The 27,946-nt window shown below is 46.1% G+C and overlaps 1 protein-coding gene across 2 annotated transcripts in view; it reads right to left on the bottom strand.

The window, feature by feature from the left end:
- Positions 1 to 7,535: 7,535 nt before the first annotated feature.
- The window catches only part of IKZF3 (IKAROS family zinc finger 3), an 83,419-nt gene continuing 63,008 nt past the window's right edge, over positions 7,536 to 27,946 (bottom strand). The window contains exons 1-3 of one of the 2 annotated variants that reach the window (XM_026512933.4): positions 25,409 to 25,592; positions 25,175 to 25,291; positions 7,559 to 13,803 (exon numbers count right to left, since the gene is read on the bottom strand). In XM_026512933.4, the coding sequence (XP_026368718.2) occupies positions 13,100 to 13,803; positions 25,175 to 25,259 (789 nt within the window). In that variant the 5' untranslated portion in view covers positions 25,260 to 25,291; positions 25,409 to 25,592 and the 3' untranslated portion in view covers positions 7,559 to 13,099. Of the gene's footprint in view, positions 13,804 to 25,174; positions 25,292 to 25,408; positions 25,593 to 27,946 lie in introns of those variants that run through there. The other variant, XM_026512935.4, reaches the window with a different exon arrangement.

Below are 27,946 nucleotides of genomic sequence, written 5' to 3'. Positions count from 1 at the left end.
TTAAGGAATTATGGTTAACTTTTTAAGGGGTGGTAATGGTATTTGTGTGTGTGTGTGTGTGTGTGTGTGTGTGGTGTTTAAGTCTTCATCTTTGAGAGATTCATTCTAAAGTAGTTATAGGTGAAATGATGTCTTAGTTTTGTTTTTAAAGTAACCCCAAGGTTAGGGGAGAAGATGTGAGTATAGTCATGGGCTGGCCATGACTTGATAATGGTTGAAGCTGGGTGATGGGTACATAGGGATTCATTTAATTCTTTAAATTTGTGTAAGCTTGAAAATTCTGTAATTTATTTATTTATTTATTTATTTATTTATTTATTTATTTATTTATTTTAATGAAGAACCTCTCCCCAGATCTTTCAGATTGGGCACGAGGTGGTGGGATCCTGTTTTGTTGGTGAGGAAACTGATGGCTCAGCGAGGAGACCTGCCCCAAATTACAGTTAGTGGGAGAACCAGGATTTCAATCCAGGTCTGAATACAGGTCTGGGCTGTTCTGCTATCCCTGCCTGGCTGACTTCCAGGTGGAATTCCTAAGTGGCCTGCGGGGATGGGGTGGGGGTGTTTTCCCCTGAAGAGCCCCTCCCATCTCTGCAGCCCTGGTCTCTGGCTAGGGGGTTGTCCTGAGGTGACTCCGAGAAGGGCCAGCCACCATAGCCAGCCCTTGGGCCAGGCTTGTCACCCCCAATCTTGGGGCTGGGGGGCCAGACCTGTCAGACAGGGGTGGGCAGAGAGGCCTCATCCACGCTCCAGCTGAGAACCTTCTGGGGACTTACCCTGAAGAAATGACTACAGCCAGGCACGAGAGGGGGTGCAGGTTTTGTTTCTTTTTAGCAGGACTTGAGGACACAGGGACCAGAGCAACCTGCTGCCTGCCACCTGCCACCTGCCATGGTTTCCAGAACCATCCCATCACTGGCTTCTCCTCGGGCCTGAGCTGACTGGTGCTGTCTGTGTGACTGGCCAGGGATGCCCAGGGCCACTTCTAAGGTGTGAGTGCAGGGGTCCACGCTGGGATGGGAGTAAAGGGGCCAGAATGAGTCACATCTTAAGCACGTCCAGGGATTTAGTCTGTATAAAAACAGGATCCAGTGTGTCCTCATAGCCTGAAGCACCAGGCTGGGGACAATGCCCTTCTACGTCAATCAGCTAATCAGAATATGTGGGACAGATATCATTTCACTTTACAAACAGGAGACTGAGGCTCAAAGAGAATGACCCGCCTGAGGTCTTATATGGAGTTAGAGACAGAGGTCCAGCCTGGCCCAGCTTGTCAGCGGTGGAACGTAGCCCTTTTCTGCCCTTTGTTCTCTGCCCCCTCTGTTCTTAGTGCTGGCTACTGTGAAGGACCTGAGCCATTGGGAACCCTTTGAGGTGGCAGATGGCTTGACCCTGAGCTGGATACTGGAAATCAGCAGATGAATGTCCTCACTGGGTGGCTGAGATCTCTGGCTTCTTGGAGGAAAGGCAGCAGCTCAGAATGTGGGGGACAAGGGCCCCTCAAACCCAGGGCAAGATTCTCCAGCTCTGAAGATGTGGGAAGGCTGATGTTCTACTGCCAAAGAGGCTGAAGCATGATCCACAGAGGCCAGACAGCAGAGGGAACTTCCAAGGATGGCTGCAGTGTGGCTAGTGGAGGCTTGCGGTTATGATGAAATTTGGGCTGCTGGGAGGGTGGCAGGGGCATTGTGGAGAACACAGAGGCTGGCACCTAACATACTGTCTTTTCAGTATCAAGTTATTGGGTTTGATTATAAAAAGTATATGTGCTTATTTATTTATATTATTTATTTGAGAGAGGCAGAGAGCGGGGGGAGGGGCAGAGGGAGAGGGAGAGAGCAAATCTCACAGATGCAGCACTGAGTTCAGAGCCTGACATGGGGCTTGATCTCACGATCCTGAGATCATGACCTGAGCTGAGATCGAGAGTCAGCTGCTTAACCGACTGAGCCACCCAAGCGCCCCAAAAGTATATGTGCTTATTAAAGAACATTTCAGAAATCAGAAAAAGCTTGGAAAAGAAAAAAGAAAATTCCCTGTCATCTCCCTGAGGATGCCGCAGGCATCGAGAGAGGTGACACAGGGCCCACACCCAGGGGGCTGGCCCTAAATGGTCTGTAGCATACCCTAGACACCAGCTCTGGGGGCTAGTGTGACTGGTGTGAGCCCCGTGCCAGGGTACAGAGCTGTCCTTGGCAGCACCATGGGCCTGTCGGAGGATGTGGCCGCAGGGGTGACCTCCCTGCCTGGTCAAGTGTGGAGGGCAGGGAGGGCTGCTGCCAACTCTCTGGACTTTGAGAACAGATGGGCATGATTCTAGGGAAGCCCACCTCCCTTAGGATGGCCCAGGTGGGACATCCAGACAGACAAAGCTCTGGACAACGGATGCTCTCCCTGATCCCCAGACATCCTGTTCAATGAAATCTACACAGCGTCCAAGTTCATGGGTGGAGGGCCTCCTGGTGCCAGCGGAGGGTTCAACACTGGGTCAGAGACCCTGCCTGGCTCCTTCCTTGTGCCCAGTGCCAGGCACCCTGAGGAGGGAGGGAGGGAAGAAGAAAAGGAGACAGGCATGAGAGACCAAGGCCATTCAGAAGGATCCTTTCTTCCAAACTGTCCACATAAGCAGTTTTCTACAGGCTTCCTGCAGTCCAAGGATTCCAGCAGGAGCTGGGGGGCAGGTTGGGGTGGGGTTGGGGAGATCATTGCCTTTATAGCTGGGAGTTCGGCTTCACGGTATCCTTGGAAAAAAGGCTTCCACTACTACACAACTGATCTGGTCTAGCAGACAGAAAAGAGGGCCCAGAGAGGTCAGGGTTTGGTTGGCCCAACTTGCACAGAGGTAAGGTCTGCGGCAGAGTTTGCTTTCCTATCCTGTGCTGTTAGCAGAACCTTAGCTTTGGGGTTTGGGAGTGAGGTGCACAGTGTGGCCTCTTAGGACAGAGGACTCTGAGCTTCCAGCCCGGGAAGGGAGTTGAGCGAGGAAGGAAAAAGACATTGGGAACTTGGGGAAGTTGCATGTTGCAAACTGGAGTCTAGAGCCACAGAATGGGTGATCCTGGGGGCTGCGGCTGGTCCCCCGGGGTTCTCCATGATCTCCATACAGGTAGGGGCGTTAGGAAGTGGGGGGTACTATCTGGGCTGAGATGGGTTGTGCTCTACCGGGCCTTACGGAGGTCTGAAATTCAGTCCCTTGTGGGGTGAGCTGTGATGGCGGCTAGCGCCCTATCGGAGGGCTGCAGCTGCTTCAAGGAACAGGCAGGTTTTTCTTTGCTGGGTACCGGGGGGCTGTTTAGCTGGAGCTGCGTTTTCATGGTGGGCAGTTTGTTTTTACTTGGCTAGGGTTTATCTTGGAGTGGTTTAGGTGAGACTAAGGGAGATTGGGAGGCCGCCTGCACCTCCACAGAACTGCCACCAAGGACGTATTCCCCTGCATTTATCTGCACACCCCGCGCCCCGAGTTAGAGCCAGGACGTGATGGAAGTGGGTATTCCTACCAGACACTACTGCGATTTCCCAAAGGATTGCAGGGCACCTCCTTTCTCCCAGCCCTTTTACATCCATCGGTCCCGATGCAGGTTCCCACCTTCGGGTTCTCTTCTTCCAAGCTGAGCCACCGCGTCCCACGCATCTAAGGGAAGACCTGGGGCGTGGGGAGGGGCGGCCGCACGAGTAAGGCTAGACGCGAGTCCGACGAGGCAGGAGCCGAAGTAAGGGTCCCGCGGGCGCTCTGGCCCCGCAGCACGGCGGACCGTGCTCTGCCGCCGCCGCCCGCCCCCGCTTGCTGGACGGAAGGGCGCCGAGCCGCAGAGGGGCTGCGGGGGAAGGCCGGCCCGCTTCGCCAGGGGGCGCGCTTCGGGCCCGCAGAGCACGCGCCTCGGTCCCTCGTCCCCACGGAAGGGGGCTCGCGTGGCGCCACAGCCACGGGCCCGTCCGTCGCGGGGCACGGGGTTAGGCTGTTCTTCCCTCGAGTTGGTGGGCTGCGTGGGGGCCTCCGGACGCCAGGCGGGGAGGGAGGTCTGAGAGCCGCAGCCAAGCTTCGAGGGGCCTCCACGGCGCAGGCCAGGCAGGACCTGCTAGGCGTGGCGGGCCGGGCGCTCCCGTTCCCCGGGACCCGAGCCCCCGGCTCCCGACGGCGCCCGAGCCCTCAGCCGCGCGGCGGCAGTGACACCCAGCGGCCGTGTCGGGAAGTGCAGGCGCCGCCGCTCGGCTCCCGCCGTGAAGGTCGACGCCTCTCGAGGTTCCCACTCGTGGTTACGAGCGGGCACCCCCAAGAGAGAAGGCCGCGCTCTGCAGACTGCCCCGCGGGGCACTTCCCCTTCCCCTCCCCCAGTTTCCTCCCCGGCAGTCGCCCGAGCGCTGGGAGATCCTGCGGGGCTGCAGTGCCCGGAAGGGCGGGGCGGGGCGCAGCGGCGGCGCTGGGCTGTGACCCGGAGCAGTTTCACTTCTGGATCCTACCCGGGTGTGATGGGAGAGCATCTGGGGTGGGGGTGGAGGGGGGGGACACACAGGCGTGCCGAGGGCCGGGGCTCGGGACCCCAGGGGAGGGATGGCTTTTTACTCCCGGGGTGTCACGCGCCCCACGCCTCCCTGCATTTTCCACCGACCCCCCCCCCCCCCGTCGTGGGTTCCACTCCGCTGTCACCGGAGCTGCCGCTCCTCCCCAGCAGCCGCCGCCTCCGCGGGGGCTGCCGACCCCCGGAGAGGCCCCGAGCGGCGTGGGCGGCAGGAGGAGCGAGCTGTGAAGCCGCAAGCAGGGGGTTAGGCTGCGGGCTGCTGAGACGCCGAGCTGTTTCTCAGAAGTGCAGCTGCCCCTCCCCTCACACCCCCCTCAGCTCCCACCTCGCACCGCACCCCTTCCCCCTCCGCCCGGCCTTCGCTTTCCTCGCCTGGGCACCCCCAACCCGGGAATCAGGTGTCTGGGTCCAGGCAGAATGAAGAGAACCTGAAGAGAGGACGGGGCCGGGAGTTCAGACCCAGCCTCCGTGCCCATATTCGGAGCCCACAATTCCACTGTCACCTCCCTGTCCCCCACACTCCTTTGGGCCAGGATTGGAATTTCACAGAATGGTTTAGAACGTGACCACTTGTTAAAATCATAGGCCGCCCGCTGCAGCGCCCTGACCTCACTGTCAGTGCCTCGGTGTGGTGGGGAGAGAAGGAAGAGGGCACAGGACCCTCTTTCTCTCCTCTTCTTTCTGGAATTAGAAGAAAGGCTGGCTGGAGCCATGGGGTGGAGGCCAGGCTTCGTCTCAGTTGGAAGGAACTTCAGAGATCTATTTCCAGGGAAAAATTAAGGCCCAGAGAGGGAAATGAAAGTGCCCAGGGTCACCCAGAGAAGTGGCAGGGCTGGGGCTGGAAGCTGGAGTCTGCACCAGGCTGTCATTTGCTTTACTGAGACTTCAGAGCTGGATTCACCGACTCCTTCTGTCTCCCCGCCCCCCCGCCCCCCCACCAAGAGTCTAGGGAGGGTGGGTGGGGTCTGTGAGTGACAGGGAGGTAGAGGTGCTGAGACAAATTCCAGTGGGGGTGGGATGGGGATTGACCTGGTGGAAGGACAAGCCTGGGGAGGAGGTGGCATCTGCCCCCCTAGTTCCCACCAGCCGCCCCCAGGGCTGTGGTTTTTTTGACTAGGCAGCTCTTCTGGGCCAGGGGGCCTGGGGAGGGGGGGGGAGGCAAAGTGATGGGAAAAGACTGCTCTAGGGCTTCCTGCCCCATCAGTCCTGGGGAAGGGGGGCAGCTTACATCACCCACAGGCCCTCTAACCTCCATACTTTCCACTGCAATGCTCTTTCCTTGGGTATATTCTTGGGTATATATGTTATTCCGGGGGAAGGTCTGTTACTTTGGGGGGAAGGGAGGCAGCTGCCTACTTCACAGGTCAAGACAGAGTTAAAAACAAAACCGCAGCAAATTCAACACCCCGTGTCCTTCAGGGACTTTCCATGACACCTTCCTTCCCCCTCTCCCCCAAGCCAGGGAGTACCTCCCCAGAGGGCCTCCCCACCCCAGGTGCAGTGGCTTTTGGCTTTTATGCAAACAACTGTCTGACCGGGAATGCTCTGCAGCCAGAACTTGTGTCCCCGGCACCACGTGCTCCTCCATCATCCCACAGCGTTCCTGGCCTCCCCAGAGCTCTCATCTCCACTTTTCCTCAAACGCTGGGTGCTAGGGAATGGGAGGTGAGGGAAGGGACACGGGTCCTTGTCCCCCTGCTTGCCCTTGGATGGCAGTTGCCTGCAGGTGGAGGTTTGGGCACCACAGTGATGGGGGAGGGGGAGGAAGAGTGTGCAGGTGTGGGGTGGCCTCCCCTGCCAGGCCCACTACCCTCTGAAGTGTCACATTAGTTCCCAAGAATTAGGAAAGGAAACTGTCCTTAGGCTGGAAGCCCATCCAGCACCAGCCAGCCCCAGAGCTGTCTCCACTGCTCCCTGGCAAATGGGATCAGGTCTGGTCTCCTTTTCTCTCTGAGCTGCTTCTGCTTTGGGAAGGGAGTGGGGAGGAGGCCACATACCACTCTCTCTAAGGCGGAGACTCAGCTACCCAGAGGCCACTTCTAGGTGTATTTGGTGTTATAACACAGAGGCAGGCTGGACATAATTCCTCTCTCCCAGCCCTGAGTGCTGAGACTGCAAAAGCTGCTGGAGGGCCTCCCAATAATCTGGTGCTGCAGGGAGGGAGATGAGCGGAGAGCCAGAGGAAGCTGCCTCGAACCCGGCTCCACCTTTGCTAATCCTAACCTTCAGAAAGGGTTTCTTTCTGCCTGTCTCACAAAGGAGGAGAAAGGGAAGGTGTTTTGGAAGAGGCTGAGTGGAAGGCCGGATCACCTCCTAGACTCTCTAGTGACATGTTCTAAGAGAGAACAGAAGATGCCAAGACAGGGAGAAAGCTGAATAATCTCTAGGACTTTCTCCTCGGCACCTTAGGTTTGGGCCCCCAAGTATCTTAAGACTATATTTAACTGCAGCTGGGGCACCTGGCTGGCTCAGTCAGAATATGTGACTCCCGATCTTGGGGTTGTAAGTTTGAGCCCCACATTGGGTGTAGAGATTACTTAAAATCTTAAAAAAAAAAAGTAAAAAAGAAAAAAGGTAAGTGTGGCGGAGTTTAGTGACTCCACTTAAATTTCCCAAATTCCCAAGAAACTTGGATGTTTCTGAGACCCCAGAGGTGAAAAAGCCAGGACTTGCCTATCTTCTAAAAAGAACCCCTGCTGGGAGCAAGGGCAGAGCTATGCCTTAGAACTGGGAGACACTGCAGTGTTGATCCTGCCAAATCCAGTCCCCAACTTCCTCAGGTCCCCCTAGGGAACTAAGGGCCAGTGGAACCAGACCCCACTTTAGGGGTATGGGGGCCAGCAGCAGGATGCCAGTGGCAGGCTCAGCAAGGCCTTACTTCGGTGATAATTTCATTTACCTTGGTACTTGGACTTTAAGAAATAGTCAGAGGGGCTAAACTAAGAAAATAGTCCTAGAGGCAGAATTAAACCCTTCCATTTTATGACAACTACAAATGATAGGCATGCACAATGACTAATTTTAAACACACCAGTATTTTATTTTTCAGTGTAAAAATCAAACATGATAAAGAAACCTTGAAACTATCAGCAGGGTTTTTTTTTTTCTTTTTTTTCTTTTTTTCTTGCTGTGACGATACACTCCTTATGGTTCTGGCAAGGTTAGCATTGCTACATTTCAGAAGCTGACTTTCTTTAAACAATCTTTACGGAGGAGGAGTAGAACACCTTCCAGTGCTCCAAATGGGTGGACTCTGGGTAAAACTCCAGAGAAGTTAAGAGGGAAGGTCACTGCTGGGCAGGGCGGGCATTTCTGAGAAACCCAGATGAGCGTGCTATGAGCACAGGCCGTGTCAAAACCACTCAGCAAGGGCTCCCTCCCTTCCTCCTGGGGGGAAGGCCACCCTGAGCCCCTCTGAACCCCCAAACCAGCTTCCCTTCTTCCCCTGTCATTCTGCAGACAAGGGTTATCCACAGACCACACGTGTGGTGGCTTTAGCAACCAGAAATTAAAAATAACCTATGGTTTTTCCAGTAGCCAAAATGATCCCTCACCAAAGCTCATAGACTGCGAACCTGAGCATGCAAAACCACAGTCTGGGTGAAGGGATGTCTGCTTTTCAAATGACCTGCTAATTCTTTGCAACCCACAGTAATTTGGTTTCTGTGAACCCACAGAAGCAGGCCCACCAAAAAGGGTTTTGTCTGCTAACCTGGAAAAGTCCTTGTATAAATGAGTCACTGGCAATGGGATCATTTTTAAGGCTGCTCCATTTCCCTAATAATGTTAAAATGTTTGTTCTCCGTCTTATTAGGAGAGGAAGAAGCAAAGCAACTTCAGAAGCTAGGCCCCACGGGCCTGGGAGGAGGTGGGTAACACTATGGGATGCTCTCCAGGCTTTCTAGAGTAGGGCCAACAGGGAGATGGACGGTGAGGATGATTTGAGGAAACTCTCAAGTTACTTGGGGAGTTAATAACTGAGAGCTCATGAGACGGGGAGGGAGCAAAGCCATTCTACTTCGCTGGCTGCAATGCCATGAAGTGTCTGCAGCATGACGTTCACTCATATTGCTTCTAACCATCAGCGTATTCTTTACTCTTACACATTAAAATAACATGACGGAAACCATGTGCTAGAGATCAGAGGCCTCCACTGGCTACTGAATTACTGAACTGTGGTCCTAGCAGGGCCTTGGAATATCTCCATGTCTTTAAATCCACATACAGTACATACAGTGGAAATTTTGTAACTATCCCAAATCCTCCCTCCCCCCAAGTAACATCATCCCATAGACAAAATTACATAAAACCTCATAACATCCTTGGGAGGTAGATACTATATCCTTACATTTTTTAATCAAAACATTAACATTCCATTTTCAAATGACAGCTCAATCAACATCAATGTATACGACAGTCCAGTCTTGCAATATTTAGAGGAAACTTGCATTCAACTTTTTCAAAGTGCAAAGACCTGTTTATCATGTTGACGGCATGGTGGGGAAAGCGCTATCTACAGCTTGGGTGAATGGAGCTGAAGTCTTGTGTTCTGAGCTCACGAAAGTCTAAAGCCTACACTTCTCTTGCAGGCTCTTCTGAGTCCACAGTCCTTAGAGGCAGCAGTGCCCAGCCCTGGGTTCACTGATCATTTGCAGAACCATTCACTCCTTTAGCTTTAGAGAATAGACTCATTTTCCTAGGGTGGCCCAGGTCTAGCCTTTGGTTTCAGGCCAAAACTGTCTTCTTTACAGGCACTTGAGTCCCAAATCCATTCTGTTTTTCTGAACTCTACCTATATAGAGATATTTTCTGATCTATACTCTCTGAGTGCAAAAACAGCTCCCAATTCTTTAAAAGAGAAGAGACATCATTGTGTATCTCTTCTCTTCCTCTGTATAGCCTGATGGTATTTTCTAGGACAAAATTTTCCTCATTCCTTTTCTTGAGCTCATAAATCTCAATTCCAAGTCTTTGTGAAGGAAGCTTGGCTATCTCTGAGGATTCAAATCTGGAGTGGGCTGGAGTTTCCAAATCTCCACTAGAGACCAACGGACCTGCTCTCTGTGGGGTACACTTTAAAGTTAGGACTCTGAGCATTTAACATTTCCATTACGGTCTTACTGCCTGTGCTGGGATATGTATCAGCAGTACTGCTTTTTCCTTTAAAACCTGCTAAACCTCACATTTAGCAGAGGGGAAAAAGCAGAGGAGGAGAATAAGAACAGTGATACAGAGACTACTTGGAAAAACTTTATGTTGGTGTGAGATTTGTTCATAACACAGTGTTTCAACTAAGCAAAATTTTGTGTTTTTTCTTTGCAAAAGAAATCTGAGGTCATTTTATATCTGGGCCACTGGGAGTATGGGCCTAGCAAAATGTTAAGTGCTGCATTTAAAAGGTGAGAAGTGTTGTCACTGACAAAGTCAGAAGCTGAGTCAGGAACAGCTCAGAACGGGTAAGAAGGAATACGATTAGTTAGCTTATCTGTTATCAAGGCAAGAATCTTTTAGGGAGAACGACTTAAGGAATCTAAACGCTGGTGGATTTATCAACATCTTTTATGCCCTGGCGGTGGTGGTGGAGGGTAATGGGGGAGACACGTCTGTTTAGGTCTCTGCCAGTAGGAAATACCTGTGCAACAATTCGAGTGCGGGTGATAAGGAACATCTGGAGAGCCGGTTCTCTTCCCCTCCCCACTCATCCCAATTCTGTCACCTTGGCCGCAAGGGAGCTTTTCGTGGGGCTGGACGTTCCCCAGATTGTGGCCTCCTGGGTATGTGGTGGGAAATGACAGACAGCCCAGGCCTACAAGGCGCATGTCAGAGGGACTCTGACTGAGAAAGGAAATGTGCCGTCTGAAGCTGCTGCAGGACCTCACTGTCCAACATGGTCGGATGTGAATTCTGACTCTGCCCTTCTAAGCGACCGTGCTAAGATTCTCCTTCACCCTCTCCCCCCATCCCCAGCAAGGGGAGGGGCATTTAGTGGTATGAGGGGAGCCTAAAGAAGGAAACGTTTGCCTGTGTGCTGGCAACCACTACACACTACCTGGTTCGACTTTATGATTTACAAACGTGGAGTTGGCACATATAAATTTTCTCTGGACTTGGCGTGCCCCGATCTAGGCCCAGTAGCATGTGTGAGTGGTCACCCCACCTAAAAAACTGACCTCAGAAGAATGGAAATCATTCAGAAAATCTGTTAGTCACAGGGAAAATGAGGGTCATGTCTTCAAAAAAGTCCCAGGTTAGTGGGATGGGCCTCTTTCACTATCTCAAGGTGCAAAAGTTGGTTTCTTCAGAAAGACTTTTCCACTAATCTGTTGGAAATGCTTGCTTTCCCCAGCTTTCTCTCCAACTTTCTTGCTTCCAAATTCTCTTTTGTCCCCTGAAGAGTCAACAGGACGTGTGGCATTTCAAGAGTATAATAAGCAGCTCCTCTGCCACAATGGAGGTCAGCAACCTGGCGTAGCTTGGAGTCTAGGATTACGGAAATACAGGGAATGCTGAAGACTACGCACTGAAATACATCCAGTCTTTTAGCCAAAATCTCAAACATGTTGGGACTGTTACCATGGAATTTCACAAAATCTTTTTTCCTGAGACAGACGCCATGCTACCAAGAAGGATAAGCCATTTGTGCAGTATGAGGTGGAACATTTTAATTACTGACAGCACATAAATTAGTTGAGTTTGAGTCTAATGCCTAAGCCCTTTTGAAATATCAAGGCAGATACATAAAATACGAATCTAACAGGAATTGGGGATTCTTGGCTCTGGTAGAAATGTGCACAAAACTACTCTTAATTTGTAAATAGGTTTCATGAAGTTGTCCCTGGAAGCAGAATTTATTTTCACTAACACCAGTTCTTAAAAAGGAAAAAAAAAAAATGGCTTTGGCAAGCAGTTGCAGGTGCCACTCTGTGTGTACACTTTGGGGCAAGATCAAAATACCTTCCTGTTTTTTGTTCTTCTCCACCATTCTCTTCACATTCACAACTCAGTGGTTAAAGGAAAAATTTAACACTACCATTTTCACACCAAAGAAATGTGAAACAGGTATTCATATACATATTCTCCTGCTTAATACCCATACATTAAAAGGCTTAAAAGGTAACTGGGGTTACAGCATAATCACATACATTTGAAGCTGGAAGGGACCTTAGAGAGTGTCTAAGCCCAACTCTCATTTTATGGTTGAAGAGACTTAGTTTTAAGAGTTTAGTGATTTGCCCAAAGTCATATAGCTAATTAGCAGCCAATATGGAATTCGCAAACAGATTTTGGGACCCCTACTGCAGTACTAATTTTACAATTATCCCTGCACTTTTCCTTGATAGCCTATCTCTCATAATTAACCATAAAGCTGGCCAATACATCTGCAGGACCAAGATCTGACTTTCAGGAATCTTCCTGGCATACAGCAGCTCCACTTAAAACGGGGAGAAAACCCCACCTGGCTTGATCAAGGAGAACCTGTCAGCAGAAGTGCGCCCCTCCTCACCTCTTCAGGAAGCTTGGCACTGACCCAAACAACACTCATGATGTCTGTCCCTGATTCCTCTCCTGTGGGGAGGGGGAGACTAAGTCAGGCTTTTGGATTGTTTGGTTTTCTGTCAAAAAAAAAAAAAAAATCATTGGCAAATTTGCTTTAGGTCTGTATACTAATGCTCCATGAAGGAGACCAAGAACTTTCAAGTAGCTGCCCCTCCCCTCCTCCCAGGGTGCTGCTAAACCATTTCTCCGTCAGAGTCCAGTTCTACCGATCTCGGTCACAGGAAATGGATGCCATCATCCATAATGGACAACTTCGTGGAGTTTTAGTGATGGTCTATGTTTAAAACCATTAATTCTTCTGGTATAGAATTTCTCCTATAGATGACTGGTTTAACCCAAAGCACCTTTTTAACTGATATGGGAGGGTAAAAGGGTTGAAGCAGAAGTATCATCAAATGACTTAATTTTTTTTCCTTGTGTGATAAGAAATGGGTCTGCTGCTTGGAGACTGGAGTCTTCAGTAACTGGTAACAGATACTTATTTTATGGCTGTTCTTTTCCCTGCTATTGGGATGAGGAGATTATATCCTAGACTTTCAGCCTGTGTTAAGTGCAGAAGGGCATGGCTTCCCAGAGAGGTGAACTGGTGAGCTCTTCTTTGTGGACCTGGGCGTATGACCAAAAGGCTTTTCCACATATGGCAGATGTATCTTGGAAAGAATGTCTCATGCAGCACAACTGGGGGATTCTTTTGACTGGCAACAAACTCCAAGGACTGCTTGTTCCATTGCTGCAAAAGATAATGACCAAATACTTCACTGGCTTTTAAATATCATAAAAATTCAGCTCCCTGATGAGAAAACAAATGTCTCACAAAAATGATAACATGATGTATCTGCAAACAAGTTCTGAATGAAGACAGCATTTCCCTGTTGCCCATGGGAACATGACACTTTGGACACTAAAAATGGTATGGAAAGGAGTTTGGAATTGGGTTATTTTGGAGAATAACTTGTTAGGTGAGGTGTCGGTTTTTACAAATGATGTCAAATGCTCAGGCGTAAATCATCTCTGGGACCAGATGTTCACTTCAGCATGGCTCTGTGCTCTCCTCTGGCTATGTGAGATGAGAACTCATACCGGTCATGGCTTCGATATCCACACATGTTACACTCAAAAGGGTCACGAAAGCCGTGGCAACCCATGTGAATAGTGAACATCACATAATCCAGGAAGAGGACTCGACAGTGGTCACACCGATACACATCCATCACCTCCCCTTCTTTGTTGATCACTTTGACCGAGTCTCTTGGACAGATGGGTGGGGGCTTGAGGAGTTCATAAGAGCGGGGGACCTCCTTCAGAAGCGGCATCCCATTGCGGGCCCTCGGGGGGACCATGTGGTTTTGCTGGTAGATGTGATTCTGGAGTTCTTCATGGTTGCTATCAGTGTCCGTGGAGTCATGGCCACTATTGTTGGGGGAGAGACCTCTTTCAGAAGGCAGGCTCTTCTCTGGCAGGTGGATATTCTTCTTTTCTAGGTCCTGGGGGGCACCATTTGGCATCTCGGCACGGGTGAGGGCTATGGGATACATGCTGCTGATAACTGGAACCATCTCTGAGGTGGGAGCAGGTGGTGTCTGGACCAAGGGGCGCAGGGCTTCGGCACCAAGATAGGTGATGGCATTATTGATGGCTTGATCCATCATCCGGGTCTGTATTATCTCACTCTCTTTCTCGTACATATAGCTAGGATTATAGTTGACGTCAAAGCAGTGGCGCTTCTCACCTAGAACAAGTGAAAGAAAGAATTACAAGAAGAACACAAAGGCAGAGTTTGTAAAATGATTTTCCAGAGTCCTTGAAAAGGGAGGAAAGACATGTGGCCTGCTTAAGACACCCAGCCCAGGCAGGATGGTTCCATTTGGTGCTGGGGACAATCTCAAGGGACAGTGGCTGACAGCACACATTTGGACAGTCAAAATAAATTAACCCAGTAGGCAAAAGGGAAAGTCAGAGATGTCGTTAAGTTGAAGCTACAATGTGAGCTGTTTCCACTGCTCATGTTAGAGGGGAGTGCTGGAGAAAAGCAGAGAAAAAGAAGCAAAAGGACACCAGGGCAGGGTTCTCAGGGAGCCAGGGAGCTACCACTGTGCAGGAGTGTGGCCACCTCTGCACTTCGACTCTTCATGGACTCTCAACACCCAATCAATCCCAAACTGTTATTTGCTTGTTATTTTCTGCTTGTAATACAAGGGAGCTCGGGGGACGGAAGTGCTGCAAGAAGTGGGGACGCTCAGCAACTGGCCTCTGCAGCTTTTTAAATAGCTACAGAGGCAGAAAAAATAGCCCCCAAACCTCCAACTTACCACTCCCCAAACACATCATCACCAGACTGAGATTTAAGTAAAAGAACTTCAAATGTAGAAAGTTTTAGAAAAGCTTTCTTGAAAGATCATGGTCTTTATTCCTTTCATAAAGTTTATTATTCTTTTGCTTGAAAAAACTGCATCATTGATACACATGTGATCATTAGGACCCATCTCACATTTAACTGAAAAATTTATTTGTGGTCACCGTCTCCTACTGCTCATGTCAAACTGCTGAGAAATTCTGAAAATAGAGTTTAGCCACCTTTGGGGCGTGTGGGTGTTGTGTGTTAGAAAACAGAGGCTCTCTGGCCACAGGGAAGGCAGGAGCAGGGTCTGCAGTGATGGCAGATGTGCTCAGTGGTGAGTGGCTGGTAGAAGGAAGAGAAAGCAGGGAGGATGTGTCAAGTACCGAAAGTGAGGCTAAGGTATCGCTGATGCTTTTTCATTCTGTAGACGCTAGATTCTGGAGAGATTTGCTGAACCATATCCTCTCTTCTGTAACACTCCCTAGGCATGTTATGCTTCCAAACCCTGTCACTGTCATACAGTAAAGGGTCCAATAATGAAAGAACACAAGAAAACAAAAGAATTGGAAGAACCAGTTCCTGTTCTTGAGGGGTTGCCAACCTAGTGGGAAAGAAACAAGACCTGTATCCATGGAATTGGAAAAAATAAATGTTAGAAGTTGTGAAAGGGCTGCTCTGCTCTGTGGGGGCCTTTTATTTTATTAATTTTTTAAAAGATTTTATTTATTTTGAGAGAGAGAGAGAGGGAGAGAGTGTGTGTGCGTGTGTGCGCGCACACACGTGCGAGCAGGGTGAGGGGTAGAGGGAGAGAGAATCTCAAGTAGACTCCATGCTGAGTGCAGAGCTTGACCGGGGGTTTAATCCATGACCCTGAGATCATGATCTGACCCGAAATCAAGAGTTGGACCCTCAACCAACTGAGCCATCCAGGAGCCCCTAATTTTATTCTCAATGCCACATTTGACACTTAAGCAGGGGAGTAACATGTCTTCTGTAAAAAGAATTATAAGGCAAGGGTAAGGCAGTTTGGTGCAAATTATATATTTAAGTATTAAGGAAGTACAAAAAATACAGGAGTACCTGAGGCAGGGAAAGCATTCTCAGAAAAACCAGATTTTGAGAAGGGTCTTGATGTACTGGTACAACTTAGATTTTCAGAGAGGTCGACAAGACATCCTAATTAAGGGAGGAGCATGACTGAAGGCAGAAATATGGGACTACACAGGACACAAGCAGGGAAAAGTTAGGAGAGCTTGGCTGTAGCTGTATCAGGAAGTATGAACTACAGAATTTTCAAACTTCACTTATTCTTCACATTCTGCAATACTGACACCTCAGGGTAGTGTGGTGGTTGACTGCATGGGTTCTTGGATCAGGTGGACTGGATCTGACGCTGGCTCATCAATTACTTGTTGCATGACCCTGGGCAAGCTATTTGGCATGTCTATGGCTCCGAGTCCTCATGTGTAATGGGATAATAACTGTATCTACCTCCCAGGGTCACTGGGAAGTGCTTGGAACAATGCCTGGTACATAGAAAGCACCTGGTAAATGTTAGGGTGTTTTGTTTTGTTGGAATCAGCTCACATGTTTGTTCTTTCTTCTTTCTTTCTTTCTTTCTTTCTTTCTTTCTTTCTTTCTTTCCTTCTTTCTTTTCTTTCTTTGCACTAAAATGAATTTGCTTTTTTTTTTTTGAAGATTTTTTATTTATTTATTTTTGAGAGAGAGAAAGAGCACATGTTCGAGCACATGAGCAGGGGCGGGGTGGGGGGGGGTGAAGCAGGGGGAGGGGCAGAGGGAGAAGCAGACTTCCCCACTGAGCAGGGAGCCCGATGAGGGACTTGATCCCAGGACTCTGAGATCATGACCTGAGCTGAAGGCAGAGGCTTAACCAACTAAGCCACCCAGGCACCTATGAATTTGCTTTTTTTTTTTTTTTTAATACTTTATTTATTTATTTGACAGAGAGAGAGACAACCAGTGAGAGAGGGAACACAAGCAGGGGGAGTGGGAGAGGAAAAAGCAGGCTCCCAGCGGAGCAGGGAGCCTGATGCCGGGCTCAATCCCAGGACCCTGGGATCACGCCCTGAGCTGAAGGCAGATGCTTAATGACTGAGCCACCCAGGCGCCCCTATGAATTTGCTTCTTAAGTAAACTTTCTATCACTAATATAAACAGAAAGCTAGACTCACTTACCACAAATAGAAGGTAACTATGAAAAATAAAGACAAGGAAACAGAACAATTTAAGTTTTGATCAGATGCAGTGACTACCTGGACACAAAGTTCCCCTCTCTTTGTTTAAAAACAGATTACCAAGTGTAAGATTCGTGTGAAAGAAGACTAACATCAAATTAAGTCTAAATCTTTCTCCTTGGTATAATCAGGAAGATTGAGAGAGAACTAAAAAACAAAATAATTTTCTTGCCCTGTGGGCCTACTGGCATTTTGCATCCCAGATTTGGGGAGATATTGAAAAAAGTTAACACGTGGTGGAACCAAAGGATGGGCATTCTGAATGACCAACCATAGGATTTAGATTTGAACAAAGATTTGAACAAAGAGAAAAACCACTTCATGCCCTTGAGCAATGGAGGCTTGTGTCAAAATGTTTTCAGAATATTAATGGAACAGCAAAGTGTAAGACCAGACCAGTGAGGAATTGGACCCAGAAAGACCAGCTAGAAGATCTAATCGAATAAGAGATTTGTCCTGCATCCACACTACCTTAAGGCCAACCTGACAGTTTCTAGGCAAATATCTAAGAGAAAAAATCTGCAAAGAAAACACCCTGCCTTGGCAACTCAATAAAAAGCAAGAGAAAAGCAGACCTTTGCCAAGGTCATCAGTAGTTCTTATTTTCAACTTCCAGACTGGATATATCTTTGATCAAAGCTGTTTGAAAGAGTGAGGCTGAGAACATGAAAGCCAGCTAAGGTCACAAATATTCATTCCCCTGAAAGTGACACAGGAATGATGAACTTTGCTTTCTTGGCCTTTTCGAGTTCAGTGATAATTTTCCAGTGTGATTGGCTCTACTCTACTCCTCAAATACAGGGGTCCCTGAGAATCTTTTCATCTTTTCATCTAACGGAGAGGTTCCAGAAGGTTTCCGGGGTGGGGCAGGCACATCACAAACTCTGCTTTTATCCTTTCTCCCAAGAGTTTGCTTTACTGAACTAGGCCTATAGTTTCACAGACTACCACCTGCAGCATATGTCAGAAGACAGCTGAGTGCTAAAGCTGTAAAAGGCAAAACAGTAAGAGGAAAATACACCCCTGGATGAGTGGAAATATGTGACTGAGTTCTGTGGTTAAGGCAGACCATTGTTCATTGTGAAGACAGGGGAGCCTCAGATCTTCACGTGCACGCAACCTGCAATCATCAGATCCCCTCATCTCCGAGTTACGGTAACTTGAGTAGTGCAGATGATTATCAGTCACCTGTAGACACGATGACTCAATGTGTATGAAACCCAGAAGGGGTAAGCTACAGTAATTGAAAAGCCAACAGCTCACGTTTCTTTAGTAACACACTCATAAAAAAGGTTAGTCAAACCACAAGAGTGTAACTTCTCCCAAACCTGCACGGAGCCTCTAGTCCAGCTTGTAGTCAAAATTGGACCACACCTTTGAATGATTAATGATAGCAGCTTCAGGCTGAATTAGAGGTTTCCTTCTGATGAAAGTACAACTGGCAACAGCAAGTTCTGAGTTTAGGCGCCAGGACCATTCCTTACCTGTGCTTTTTTTTTTTTTTTTTTTTTAAGGGGTCAATCTCTACTGTCTAGGCTTTGGTAACTCTAAACTGAGCAACTGCCTGACCCAAATTGCTACGATGTGGTGAGGGTATATGGTTGTTGGCTTCCAAGTGTCAACTTGACAGTACAGAATCACCACCTAGAGCTAAAAGGGACATTCACCGAGCACGTGGATTCAGACCTCTGCCTTTGGGGCCGAGCGACAAGATCCACCACCCTAATCTGTTTACCTCTGGTTTTTATACTTCATACTACCTAGCACTTATATATATAGCCTTATATATAATACTAATAAGAGTAGCTACTATTTATTGAGCCTTTACTATATATCCAGTGCTGTCCTAGGTACTTTCTGCATATTCTCTCATTTGCCTAAAACGAATTAACATCTCTCAGTCAGATGAAGAACCTAACCTACAAACAGGTTAACTTGTCAAGGTCACTTAGTCGGTAAATGGAGAAGTAGGATGCAGTCTAAGGGCCCATAGATATCTGCCTGTGTCTGAGCATTTTTTTAAGATTTTATTTTTTATTTTATTTATTTATTTATTTATTTTTTTGGAGGAGGAAGGGAGAGGGGCGGAGGGAGAGGGAGAGAGAAGATCTTAAGCAGGCTCCACGCCCAGTGTGGAGCCCGATGTGAGGTTCAATATCACAACTCTGAGATTATGACCTGAGTGGAAATCAACAGTCAGATGCTTAACCGACTGAGGCACCCAGGCACCCCTGCGTTTGAGCTTTAATTGCTGTTTCCTGGCTGCCACCTTGCCCATGGCTGCACAATCCTACCACTGTCAGTGACTTCAGATTCTCTGCTGGGATGGTTCCCATATACAGTGGACAAGCAACTGTGTTTTGTTCCATATGGACCAGCACCGTGAATTCAAGAAGTATCTATGATGCACAGAGTTGTTGTGGTGTTTGTAAGTGCTTAACAGAGTTCCTAGCATATGTAGGCACTCAATAAGTGGTAGCTCTTTTATTATTATTATTATTGTTATAATTAGCCTCACACCATGTAAGGTGCTTTGAGGAGTCCAAACATAACTGCAGTCCAATAGGAGATGCAGCATATACACAATTTCATTACAATTGGTACCCCTAATACTATGTGGTGGAACAAAGTACAGAGTAGTCAAGAAAGTGAAGAGAAAAATACAGACAGCTTCTCAAATATGCCACATAATGTCGGACAAATAGTAACCTATTTTTCAAAGTCTCCTTGTAATCTGAGGTGGTGGCAGTGATGGTGGTGGTGGAGACAGCTTTGTATATCACAAAAAACTCTGTTAAACTCACCCTGAGTACAGGGGGAGGACAGAGCAAAGAGAGAACTCAGGAGACTATGGGAATGTAGACCATGTGTATTTTTAAAACATAATTTATTTATTGGGGCGCCTGTGTGGCTCAGTCAGTTATGGATCTGCTTTCAGCTCAGGTAATGATCTCAGGGTCCTGGGATCAAGCCCCATGTTGGGCTTTCTGCTCAGCGGAGGGTCTGCTTCTCCTTCTCCCTCTGCCCCTCCCCCTACTCCTGCTCTTTCTCTCTCTTACAATAAATTTTAAAAATCCTTTAAAAAATAAAGATTTATTTATTTGTTTTAAGAGAGAGCAAGAAAGAGAGCAGGGGATAGGGGCAGAGAGAGAGGGAGAGTCCTAAGCAGACTCCTTGCGGAGCACAGAGCCCCATGTTGGTCTCGATCTTACGACCCAAGATCACAACCCAAGCCAAAACCAAGAGTTGGATGCGTAACAGGCACCCCAACCACATGTAATTTTAAGGGCAGACGTGAGGGAGGGCATTCCAGACAGACGGCATGGACAGAACCATTATATACAAAAGGGAAAGTATTACCCAGAAGTGGGAGCAGTTCACTGCAGCTGAATTAAAAGATTAGTTGGCTGAAATGATAAAATTAGAAAAGGTAACTTGGAGACAGATTGTGCAAGGCTCAGAACACCTGGGTGGTTCAGATTTTATTCCAATGGGAAGCCATTGAAAGGTTTTTTTGAAGGGGGGGAATGATTTGAACTTTAGAAAAATAACACATTTCCACTATTACAGGCATCATGAGGGGTGACGGGAAATATTCAGGTTTTCTTTTTTAAGTTTCTTCAAGTCACTGAAATGTACTTGCCGCTACATTCATACATATCCCAGGCATATCATCGCTTACTCTTACTGTAAGCACATGCTCTAAAATAGGAGTGGAGGGCAGGCAGGGAGGGTAAATGGAATATTTGTCAGGTGATGGTTCTGATCTCAAGCTAAATGAGGTTAAAGTGACTAACACTTCTTCCAGGAGGAGGAGAGTAGAAGGGAGCCACAGAATAGGCAGGAAGGGGAGCAAACACAGAGAGAACTCTGGGGTGGGGGGAGGTGAGGAAAACTGAGTTGGAGACCATGTTTTGTTGAGGTAGAAGGCTTGTCCCCTGTGAGAGGTGCTATTCGGATGTCATCAGTCCTGATGGAGTCACCAGCGGAAGACTCCTTTTCTCAAGAAAACACCCACCCCAGGAGGGGAATGACTGCGCTTCTTCAGGGGCTTTTTCTTCCACCAGCTTTCAATGTCTACACTCCTCCATGTCCAGAGCCCTGGTGTAGCACATATGACACACACTGCTCGGGTTGACCTCCCAGGGAAGGAAGGCCTTGGACTGCAGCATGTTGTAGGCCTTGTCCTGGCCCTGTTCCATCACCCACTAGCTGCATCTCTCCATCTCTCCAAACCTCCCTCCTTCCCTGGGAAAAGAACTTTGCTGGGTGTTCCTGATAACCCTTCAAGCTCTAAAATGCTATGATTCTGTAATACTTATAGGATTATAGATTTCAGTCCTTTGGGAAGGGGTGGGAGAAGATACTTTTTGCTGTTAGAAACGGGTATTCAAACTGCTTCCTGTCTCTCTGTTAACCAAAGCAGACAATTTCTCATTAGTTACTTCACAGGGAGAATCGATGGTGTTTGCTGAAGTGTCAAAACCTCACTAACATGTTTACTGCGGGTGAGTGAGATCTTTTTTCATGTTCTTTTCAACATGAAAACTTCCTTTAATAAAATAATACATAAAATTAAAAATAATAAGGGGATGCTATGGTAACCACTTTGGTTGGAATAACACATCTGTTTTTGGAGAAAGAATGAAAATCAGAAAAAGAAATATGCAGAAATGTAGTCGTTTTCCTCCTCCCTCCAGGAGAGAAATCTGGCTTCTATTTTGAGCCAAGTATTTGAAGATGGCCTAGTTAGAAGTCTAGTCAAACAAGTTTATAACAGGAGAATAAAATGCAGAGAAAGGACAACTCTTAAAAGGGTTAGGTGCTAAAAGTGAGCCATCGTGTCCTTTGAAAAGAGCAACCAGAGAATTATTTTGATGATGTAAAGATGCTGATTTCTAATGAATGTATGTCAATTTATGTCCTAAATACAGAGAATGAAACAAAATTTCTTGCAGAATAAGGAAATAAATTATTTTATTTTTCTTCTACATAGGCAATTTAATTTTACTCTTACTCTTCAATAGAGGCATGTTTTTCTGTTTCTAAATGTACTTACACTTAACCCAACCTGTCTATCTTCTTCGTACATTTCTTTTTTTTTTTTTTTTAAGATTTTATTGATTTATTTGACAGAGAGAGACAGTGAGAGAGAGAACATTAACAGAGGAAGCAGGAGAGGGAGAAGCGGGCTCCCCACCGAGCAGGGAGCCTGACATGGGGCTCAATCCCAGGACCCTGGGATCATGACCCGAGCTGAAGGCAGACGCTTAAGGCCTGAGCCACCCAGGCGCCCCCCTCAGTTCATTTCTAATGTGTGAAAAATGTTACCTACTGGTAATTCTCTTTAGCCTGCTGGGAAAGTAACAGGCTGACCTGATGGTATAATTTCACCTTTACCCTCATAGTTCAAGAGGTCAGGGAAGCCAAGGTTGGTCTGAGTGCTGTGCAACTGTCATCAAGGATTAAAGGGAGTGACTCATTCTTCCTTCACACTTTACCCTTTGCCATTTCCCTGGCAGCTAAATCTTTTTAGAAAACGGCGCCGTGGAGAGGAAATATAGGAGACAGAAGAGAAGAGGAGGGAAAACATTAACCCCGTGTGTTTTGCAGCACTCCATCCCATACACTGCAGTGTCAAAATGTTCCTTTTTTCTCCCCAATATTGTTACCTTTCAAAAAGGTAGATTCCATTAAATGACTCAAGGGTTTCCTTTATTTGAAAACAATCTCTAAAAGGAAGATTCAGAATATAAGCGAATGCTAGACAAGATTAGAGCAAGGCTCAGGAGCAAGAACATCATGGCTATGGCAGGAGCGCCGTCCCCCATTTCCTGATGAATGGATGGGTGAAAGAGCAAATGAACGAGTAGTAATGCCCTCAGTAAAGTAGATGAATGTTGGGCTAATGCAGCCGTTTTATAGATTCTCAGATTTAACTATACTTTCCTAAAAACAAACAAACAAACAAACAAACAAACAAAAAAACCCCTAAAATATATGACATGGTTCATAACATAAACACCTTGTCTGTATAACCTTGAGAAAACAGTTACCTGAATCTACACATATGGGCTTAGAAACACAAAGTGGTATTCATAATTGCAGCCTTTGCTAATTCATCTCGCAGACTTGTAGAATGATAGAGCTGGGAGGGACCTTCCCAATCACCTCATCACCTATTCAGTCTCCTCATTTCACAGATGAGTAAACAGAGGCCCAGAAAGGTTATGTGATTTGTCTAAACACACACAGTTAAGAAATGACTGAGCTAGAATCGGAACCTGGGTCATTTGGCTTCAAATCCAGTGTTCTTCCTACTGCACTATACCACAATTTACCAAACAAAATTTCCCCCAGTTATTCAGGGCCTTGAAGCCCTGAAGTTGCTACCTCAGCTTAAATCAAGAGCTAACTGTACTGGGTTTCCTGATTCCCCGCATAGAGAGAACATGATGGTTCAGAAGATGAGAGAAATCAGCACCTATAAGCATGTCTCCTGAGTCTGGAAATGAAGGACTGAAAATCCTCTGGTTACAAGGGTAACAAATGGAACAGATCCCTGATGCAACAAGCAGAATGGCATGGACTTGGACATAGGAAACATGTTTTCTTAAACCCATGATAATACCAAAGCAACTTTTATTATATTAAGTAGGGTTTTAGCTCAAATGTAGGTTAGCTACAGGGGCACCTGGCTGGCTCAGTCGGTTAAGCATCTGCCTTCGGCTCAGGTCATGATCCCGGGGTCCTGGGATTGAGCCCCCCATCAGGCTCCCTGCTCTGTGAGGAACCTGATTCTCCTTCTCCCTCTGCATACTGTTCCCTCTGCCTGCCCTCTCTCTCTGTCAAATAAATGGATAAATCTTAAAAAACAACAACTATAGGTGTAGGACAGCTACAAGGACCAAGCACCTTCTCTCATATGTTAGTTCTCTTAGACCAAAGCTGCTTGACCATAATTGGATTGAAGTTGAGTCACTTTACATTTTTTTTCCTTGCCCATTTCTCCCCATGTCCCTCTCCATATCAAGTACAGCCATTTCTAGAGTCAAAACTTTCCCCAAAACAAATTACAAAGTAAATTACACTCATAGAATAAAAACCTCTACTTTCCTTTGTTCTGACTCCAGTCAGAATTTCTTCACAGAAGGCAAAATCAAAAGACATATGAGCAATGTCTTAAGATCATGTCTTGGAATCACAATTGATCCACTTGATCCACTGCTCCTAAGCCCCACATGGAGGTCACTACATGCCCCCTGACATTTCTCATGAAGGAGAGGGAAGATGGTAACGGGGGGTGGGGGGTGGGGGGTGGGAGGTGGGAGGGGTGTGTCTCTCTAACCTGAAAGGCACCAACTTTACTTAGTCTGACACAATTCTTAAAGTGATTAAAAGGAGACAAAAACTTTCCAACTAATCAAAATAAAATAAATAAGGCATAAGCACTTAAATAAGCATAAATACCAACCTAGGTAATTTTGAAATATATGAGTTCTTTCAATATGTCTCTATAATTCAAATAAAATACCTGTCTGTACAAAAATGATCTAGACCAGAATAAAATTTACCCAGATATAAAAACCACGCAGGTACTTAATATCTGTAAAAGCTATTGAAAAGAATTAGGCACAAAAGGACCATAGTAAGACATCAGTAGCAGCAAGTAGCTTTGGCAAAACAGATTGACAGGTTTCTAAAATTCTACTGATGTTGAGGGAGGTCTATTTTCGTGTGATAACTATTTTTGTTCAATATCACCAAATTTCAATTTATAGCAAAACTGATACATTCAATTCAACTGCCCCCTTCACAAATACAAATCTATTTTAAATACCATAGTCACATTTATGTAAACATCTGGAAGAGTTGGGTAAAACATCTCTGCCACTCAGCAGCCCCAACACTTTAAAGAACAAATTTTTTCTTAGCTATCTCATTCTGCTGCATTGTTTGACAACGTGAAAACCAGTGGCATAAAAATTAACTCCTGTAAGACAAATGATTGAATCCTGCCTTGTTATTTAAAACTATGTTTTCCCAACTTTCTTTTAAAGCCAATCCTCAATTAAATTCAAGAAAGTATGGCAATAAGTTTTAGAGCACGAAAAAGGTTGGGGTATGATTACGGAACCGACTTGTAAAACATAATTACAAAAGGTCACAAAAATGCTATCTCAAACATCTTACTGGTGTCAATTGCATAAACTCTCTCATGCAACATATGTCATTCAGAATAAAGAGGAAGGAACAGCATTTTTAACACCAACTCCATTTAGGAAATTGGATATCAAATACACCCATCTTTGGGAGTTATTCCGTGAAAATATTTTATTCTATTTGCCCTAGTAATCAAACTGAAGCACAAAGAATAAAAGTGGACAACGGAAAACCAAGTACCTTATTTTAACAGAGGTTAAGGGCCTGTGTAATACATAAGCACCCTATGTTATCTCATTTAAACTATCTACTAACAACAGCAGGAAAAAGCGTCGTATTCTTACCAATGAATTTCTGAGGCATTGAGCTTTTTCGTTTTGCCACATTGCTTGCTAATCTGTCCAGAACGAGAGCTCTTTCACTTCCCATCTCTGCTTTGATGTGTCTTGCCTCCGCACTTGCTGGTTTGGAAAAAATGTAAAAAGAAGAGGGAAAAGAACACGGTGGTAAGTGAGGGAGAAAAAGGAAATAAACTGGAAGGAAAAGTGTCAGAGGTCTGATGCACACTCTGTTATTACCTGTTATCACTGCTCAGATTCTTGCCTGGGGTACCTGCTGTGGTCAGTGAAGCCAGCGCCAGGGCACGTTCAAATCTTGCAGTCTTATGCTGAGATGGGAAAGCCCGACCCATCCCCAACCAGTATGTTCATTAGCAAGAGGAAGTATTAAATAAACAGCCTGGACGTGGTTGGTTGCAAAAAGATAGATAGATGGAGATCTTCTAACCCCCGATCAGCCTTCTTTCTGATTCTGAGTAACTGCGTGTGACACCTGCAGACTGATATAATTCTTCTTAACAACTTAAAAAAAAAGTATGGTGCCCCAGATTTACTGCTCTGTTTATGTTAATAGCACTTTTGAAAATAGATACACTTACCCAGACAGCAAGAAATCTACCCAGTGATTTGTGTATTGAAATTCTGAGTGGTTTTTTTCTTTTCTTTTCTTTTTTTCCAGCATGTTCCTTTCAGTTCCTATCTTTTAAATTCTATTTCTCTGGGCTCTGCATTATCTGTTTCATATGCTCCTCACATTTCAAAATTGTCTCAGCTAAAATTTCCCTGAGCAACACTTCTGTCTTGAAATTAAAGAGCAATTTGTATAATGCATCTTTATTATGTTTCTAATGAACAATGTGAATAAAAACTGCCTAAGAATATGGTCTAGCTGTTAATTCACAAATAGACCTTTAAATGGTTTAGGCCTGTAGTTCTCAGACCTGCCTGAACGTTAGAATCAGCTGAAGAGAATGTAGGAAACACCTATGCCTGAAATGAGGCTCTCTGGTGTAGGCGCCCAGGCAGCAGCATTTTTAAAGCTTTCCAGATGATTTTAAATGCAGCCAGAACTGGAAACCACTAGAATATATAAATAGTACTAACATCTAGTCAACTAAACAGAACACTAGAATAAACAGTATAATTTACCCTGGTATAGCAGACAGTAGTCAATAAGAGTCCAACCTAAAGTTTAAAGAGATACTGGCTGCTCTAAATGTAAGGTTTTAAACTCGAACACATGATGCTAGCCCAAGCTACAGATGAGCAAACTTTTCTGTAAAGGGACAGATAATAAATATTTTAAACTTTGTGGGACGCATATAGTCTCTGTTCCATATTCTTTGGTTTTTCCCCCAACCCACTACCCTTTAAAAATGTAAAAACCTCTGTACACAGTCTGCTGGCTACATTTGGCCCAAGGGTCACAGTTTGCTCACTCCTGTCCTACACATTCATACCGTGTTACTACAAACATTTCTTAATGTTTTATCATAAACATTTCAGCAGGTCCAAACTAAAATGATGTATCCATACATTTCTAACAGCTCTAAGGAAGAAGAAATTCAAATTAGCTTAAGAGACTAGAATAAAAAGCAAGTGATGGTTGCAGAACAGATCTTTTTTCTCCAAATATATGCACGGATTTAAGGATGGTCCGTCCTCATTCTATAGTTGAAGAGTTTGCTGTGTGAAAAGATTCTAATATACAGAAATAATGTCACAAATTCTATGGTCCTCTCAGACATTCAGTACCACAAATTGACATGCCCAAAGAGAAAAAAACTGGCTACCTCTGCAAGTAAACAAGAGAAAAACCTCCAGGGCAAGACTGTCAAGTAAGAAAACTGTCAGGACAAGAAAACTAAAGCGAAATTAGAAAAAGAGAATTCAAAATATTAAATATGTTTCATTTTATTATTAGCATGTTTTTGTTTGTGTTGTCAGTCATTGCACAATAAATTATAAAGCTCAAGGTTTTTAAAATTCAGGAATAAATGAAATCTGGTTCCAAAAAGGGTTAAGAGGATGATGACCATATTTACTAGACTTGGGGAGTGTCTTGTCAAATGTAATTATATGCTCCAAAGAAATAAGTCCCAGCCTCCAGTTTCAGTTATTAACAATATTATCTGTGTAAATGAAAACAATAAAGGTCAAAATAGGGAGCCTGGGCAGCTTTGGGGCTGGTGGTAAAGCACTATCGCTTTGGCTGACCGGCTGTGGTAAATAATGGGTACTTTAGCTAGAGGACACCTTGCTATTGAGTGAGGTGGGTCAAATTCTGTCCAGCACAGGGATAGGTTTAAATGACCAAACAGGAAACTATTATATATATTATTTCCTTTCACACAAACCACCACCAGATGTGGCACTACCCAGAGCCTCAAGAGCAGAGAGATGAAAGACAAAGGCCTGGGATTTGAAATCAGTTCCTGAGGCTGTTACAAGGAGGCTTTTTCTTAGAATCATCTGAGAGGCAGTTAAGTGGTGCTTTGACTGGGAACAGTCATTCTGGTTTGAACAACTTTGAGAGGATTAAATCCAGGTAAACCCCAGGCGCCCCACCTCCCCTGCCACCCCTCCCCCTCCAACCCTGTATTATTTTCAGAAAGATTTACAGTGAAAAAGAATGAAAAACAGTTCTGTGGGAATTTTTAAGTCCATCCCCATTTTACCATTATTCATATTGGTGTCTTCAGTCACTCCTCTAATGGGCAAGTCATCCCCCAGAGATCTGTCCCTTCAGCCCCAGGACTCACCCCAAGCATTCTGTCA

Source organism: Ursus arctos, unplaced genomic scaffold, assembly GCF_023065955.2.
Source record: "Ursus arctos isolate Adak ecotype North America unplaced genomic scaffold, UrsArc2.0 scaffold_24, whole genome shotgun sequence".
NCBI classification, from domain to species: domain Eukaryota; kingdom Metazoa; phylum Chordata; class Mammalia; order Carnivora; family Ursidae; genus Ursus; species Ursus arctos.
Note: the sequence above shows the minus strand (reverse complement) of the source record. Positions and strands in the feature narration are given on the sequence as shown.